The sequence below is a fragment of the Lolium perenne genome, chromosome 1 (assembly GCF_019359855.2).
Source record: "Lolium perenne isolate Kyuss_39 chromosome 1, Kyuss_2.0, whole genome shotgun sequence".
NCBI lineage: Eukaryota > Viridiplantae > Streptophyta > Magnoliopsida > Poales > Poaceae > Lolium > Lolium perenne.
Genome location: NC_067244.2, coordinates 16,962,947 through 16,968,113, shown reverse-complemented (window position 1 = coordinate 16,968,113; position 5,167 = coordinate 16,962,947). Strand labels below are relative to the sequence as shown.

The window sequence follows — 5,167 nt, the reverse complement described above, 5'->3', positions numbered from 1 at the left end:
ATTCTTATGCTTGCTATGCAAAAATGTTTATTTCATTGTCCACGAGATGGCCCCCATAGCCTTCTCAACTTTTGATGACTCCAAGTTACCACATGCCACAAATGCACCATCATGCCATATGCACACTCGCCATGCATTTTACAAAATCTTGATTGACACTAATGGTGATGTGCACAAGACATGGCACATCATGATGGATTATGTGTTCATCTACCATGCACACACGCTATTTGTTTTCTCTATTGTGTGTATAGGTACAAGAACGACAATGTTCACCTCTACGGAGCATGAGCTAATGAAACAAGCTCTAGAGAGCTACCCCAACAAGGACGCGAGGCATCATCCTACTCATTATATTTATGCCCACGGGTATGTTCATAAAAGCCTTCGCCCACTTGTGTTTTCGACAATTCTTGTCAAACTTTCGGTTTGTTCCCATGTTTTGTCACCCATTTTGCGTCTTATGCAACATATCTTGAAACATCTTGTTGGCACAATGGTTGTTGTATGTCGTGATGATATCATCATACACTACAAAAATCTCAAGGACCATGTTATACATGTGAGAGACACTTTATGCACCTTGTGCCACTCTTCACACAAAAAGTTGCTCTCCTTTGAATTTTCCATTTCATCTTTGGAAATTGAAATGGATTCTTTGAAACTTGGGGATACTCATACCTGGCTCACGCCAACAATAATTGCCCAAGCTCGAAGTTTCCATAGCTTTGCCATTGTACATAGAAATTTTGAGAAAATTTTGGCCACCACTACTTGCCTCTTGAATGTTCCATTTGTTTGGGACAACGCTACACAACACATTTTTGACAACTTTCCAAAGAATTTTGTGCATGAAATACCCTTTGCTTTACCAAATGTTGACTACACCGACACTCTTTATGTCCCCATTTTTGCCTAGTGTCCCTTTGAGAACGGACTTGATACTTCCTATTTGCATGAGAGCTTCTTTTTCATCGATAAAAAAATTTGCAAACCTAAGTTTTCCATTCGTGATTTGCTTTTACCCGAATTCTCCTTTGGTCGCGACTCTCTCTCTCCACCAATTCATGGGAGAACCGTCATGTACTTCAACAAGGACGCCCGCACCACGACGAACATCCATAAGGATACAAGGGCAACAATACACGAACAAGTTCTTCGCCAAGCTACAAGGATCAACGCCTACCTCATCAACAACAACAATTCCAAGTACTTGGTGAGCATGACATTCACCATCTCGGTTCTCTCACCACATCATGGAGATGAGGAGGAACAAGAGTCGAGGACGACTCTTCCCCAAGGGGAGGGAGATGATGCGGGGTGGCTTTTGGACACCTCCTCCTCAAGACCGACAAGCCCTCCTCGTGGCCCAAGGACACGAGCTCGGGCCAAAGTCATACGCCAAGAGGTGAATTCACTCCTTTCTACACTTGAACTCGACATAACCTTGGACGGATTGCTACCTCATACCTATGTCTATATGTCATTAGGTACCAATCTCGTCAAGGACCCGAAGCGAGCGTCAAGGAGCCAAGGAGAGAGAAGCCACATGGTTCAAGGAAGAAGAAGGGAAGACCGAAGAGAAGAAGGAGAAGGGCTCCAGCCGCCGGACACAGCACCAGGCCGGCACTGCCGCCCACACCAGGCCGGCACTGCTGGTGGACGCACCCCGGCACTGTCGGCCAATCTTCCCCGGCACTACCGGCCCCACCGGCACTGCCGCCCCGAGCACGCCGGCACTGCCGGTCCCATCGAAGTCAACTTTATCCCAACCATCTATTTATCATCTATGGTCAGAAATACTTTATTGTAATGCCCCTTCTACCCCTCGACGGATCTGGGCCTATATATACCTCATCCCTCTCCCCAAATTAGGGTTAGACAAGATTTGGCTTAAACTACTTTGAGTTTTGTCTCCCTAGAACCTAGTTCTTTGTATCCAAGGCACTCTTGAAGGATTTCTGCTCTTCATGGATGATTCAAGGCTACCCCTCTCTCATCCAAGTTCTAGTTGAGATCTCCTCACCAATCTTCCACTTGTTAGATTCTACCCAACGGTCTCTCTAAGAAGTGGTTCTATTGGCTTGATCTAACCTACCAAGAGAGTAAATTTGGTTTGTGTTGGGTTGTGTGTTTGTATTTGGATCTTGTGTGTGTTCTTCCCCTTTCCCATCTCCCCCATCCACTCACTTGGTCAAATTCGTGGGATCTGGGCACATCCTAGCCCATAGGCCACATCAAAATCTCCCCATGATCTCCACGTCTACCCGTAACTTAGATCCCGTAGAAGACACCCTGTAAGTGTAGCATTGTTGGTACATCTAGTGTCTTCGTGAAAATGGTCATGCTAACGTTTGTATCCGGACGAAATTAAAATGGATATAGTAAATATTTTTATTTTTACAAATAAAAATACAAATATGGTATGAATACTGAAGAAAATATGGATATGGAACTGGACATATCTGTATCCGAATAAAATTATGTTTGCCTATTTTAGTAATTCTAGCCAGGCATGCCAATTATCCAACCTTAGAAACTCATAAAGTGGTCAAAAGAAATTTTCTATGATTGAAGTTGAAACTACTATTTTACGCATCAGTATATTTATCTCTGATAGTTGACTCCCAGTAGGACATAAGCCTATTATTTTGGTATTCATATCCATTTAGAATTGAAAAAAACATCTCCTCATTCGTATTCGATTGGTATTCGTTTCGCATTCGGACTTGACAACATCCATATTTGCATTTGTATTTGTTTTCAAAATATGAAACGGATACACGGAAAGGGCACTATCAAATCCCCATCCGATCCGTTTCCACCCTAACTAAATATAACACTTGGATAATGCCATAATCTATGAAGGAAGGAATTACTAGATAATGATGAGCCTCATGGATTCATCCATAGAGAAAGCCACCATCGCCGTTGAACCTTCGATCATCATCAGGGTACCACGTTGTGCCATGCTGTCGAGACTCGTTGACGATGACACGGTAGAAACCATGCTCATCCACCCCTTGACCACTCGGAGGTGGAGCACGGCGTTAGCCGTTACCATCGTCTGATCCGAAAGACCCAGATTGGTTTCTTACTCACATTGGAGCATCGTTGTGGAATTAAGGCCAGTATAAAGAATGCAAAGAAAAAATCCAGTTTTTTTGTGAAGGTTCCACCTAAACTTATTTGTACCTTGCACAAGTTGCACTTACCTACTACAGTTGTTCCAACAGTGTATTCCATGTATTCCATTGGGAGTATATAAATCGAAGGAGGTGCGTGCATCAAGCCAAACTTCAAGAAAATAAATAAAAGAAGAATGAAGGAGATGCATCATAAAGCTTCGTGCACACAAGCAATGCAAAACGACTAGCCCAGGGAGTAGACTATAGGACCCATGGATGATGCTGGCCGGCACGGTGAGGTATCGTTTCCTTTCTTTCATCTCCATCCCAGATATGGTATATCTTCCATCTCACGTCGTGATTGAATATTCAGGTCTCCCTCTCTATATATCAGAATGTATCCCAGCTGATGTCCAACCACGACTCCTCTCGCAGCAAGGCAACGATAATTAGAAGAAGGGCAAAAGCAAGAGATCGATGGAGGCTGCTGCATCGTATCGCTCTCGTCGTGTCCTGGCAGAAATCGACCCCCACAGCGATTGGGTTCATGGTGATGAGTTCGACACGCTCATCGTCGACGTCTCAGGTATGAATGGAGGCTCACGTTAATTCTACAGCTTCTCCCATATATAGTTTCTAATTAAATTCGCTTCGTTCCAAACACGGAAACACGTCGTCGTATGTTACTGGGATTATGATGACATGCATGCCGGTATTGCAGGATTCACCAAGAACCAGCTGAAGGTGCAGGTGGAGCCGTCAGGGAGCCTGAGGATCAGCGGCGAGCGCGCCGTCAATGGCGGCCGGCAGTGGTCTCACTTCCTCAAGCGGTTCGACCTCCCGGCCACCTGCGACGCCGGGGCGATCAAGGTTCAGCTCGACAAGGGGATGCTCTACGTCCAGGTGCCCCGTGCCAGCGCCGCCGCGGACGACGATGACAGCGAGGACTACCCCGAGGACACGCTGCCAGAAGAGGGACATGCCGGCGCCTACTGGAGCGGCGGCCACACAGCAGCGTGGCGAGACGACGCGCACCCGGGGTCGAGGTTGGCCAAGAACCTGGGCAAGCACCGATATGTCATCCTCAACGTCGTGCTCGCCGTCGTGCTGCTCTGGCTCATTGCGTTCGCCCAGAGCAGACAGATCAAGAGCGAATGAGGCAAGCGAAAACCTATGCTGTAATCCTGAATTCCTGATATGCACACAGTCACACACACGTACTGCGGTACGGTCTTACAACATAGCACATCCAGGGGCGGAGCTGCATGGTGTGACCCTGATGCACATGCATCAGGGTAAAGAATTTTTTTAGCACTAATTGTTAGCTTAATGAAGTAAATGCATCAGGTTAGACTAACAAAAGTGCATCATGAGGGCATAATTTCAGCTAGGAAGGTTGAACATGCATCAGGGATACTTCACCTCCAGCTCCGCCCCTGAGCACATCGATGTAATTATCAAGTTAGGTGATTTATCAGAATAAGATCCCTGTAAATAGGCATAAATGGGAGTTTCGGACTGTTCAAATCCAAGTCTCAAGATGTGAATCACTCATTTTTGTCGTTGAATTGTTCTGAACCTCAGTTTCGACAACGGGGTTACACACACTGAGATATCATGAGAATGCACAGCAGTAGGGTCAGGCAAACTGATTGAAAAAAGGTTCATACTTACATCGTATTGAAACTGAAACCGACATCTCCTAGTACTATAAGAACATCTCTAGCCGCGTCCCCCCAAACGGCGATAGGTCAAACGTTTAAAGGACGCGTTTTTTCGTACCGCGTTTGGAGACCTTGCTCCCAGCCGTGTTCCCAAGCGACCCCCAAATGTTATTTTGATAAAGTATTCAAAACCATAACCATTTTATTAAACATACCATACAGATAAATATTACCATACAGATAAATATGTTGACCAAAACTATTTTCAAATTAAAATATAACAAACAATAAAACAACTAAACAAATATAATAAAGTGGGGCTAGATCAAGGCGCCGCGACATTTGCTGATAATCCTTTGACCCTCCACATATGGT

At 45.2% G+C, this 5,167-nt stretch overlaps 1 protein-coding gene across 1 annotated transcript; it reads left to right on the top strand.

The window, feature by feature from the left end:
* Nucleotides 1–3,557: 3,557 nt before the first annotated feature.
* On the top strand, nt 3,558–4,685 carry LOC127327281 (17.6 kDa class I heat shock protein 2). Its single transcript, XM_051354095.2, has 2 exons — nt 3,558–3,714; nt 3,850–4,685. Exons 1-2 carry the CDS (start codon nt 3,606–3,608, stop codon nt 4,284–4,286), a joined length of 546 nt encoding a protein of 181 aa, XP_051210055.1. The 5' UTR covers nt 3,558–3,605; the 3' UTR covers nt 4,287–4,685.
* The last annotated feature ends 482 nt before the right edge of the window (nt 4,686–5,167 follow it).

Coding starts and splice junctions, on each gene's coding strand:
- LOC127327281 (XM_051354095.2), top strand. CDS start 3,606: ATGGAGGCTGCTGCATCGTATCGCTCTCGTCGTGTCCTGGCAGAAATC. Junction 3,715..3,849: donor GCTCATCGTCGACGTCTCAG/GTATGAATGGAG, acceptor CCGGTATTGCAG/GATTCACCAAGAACCAGCTG.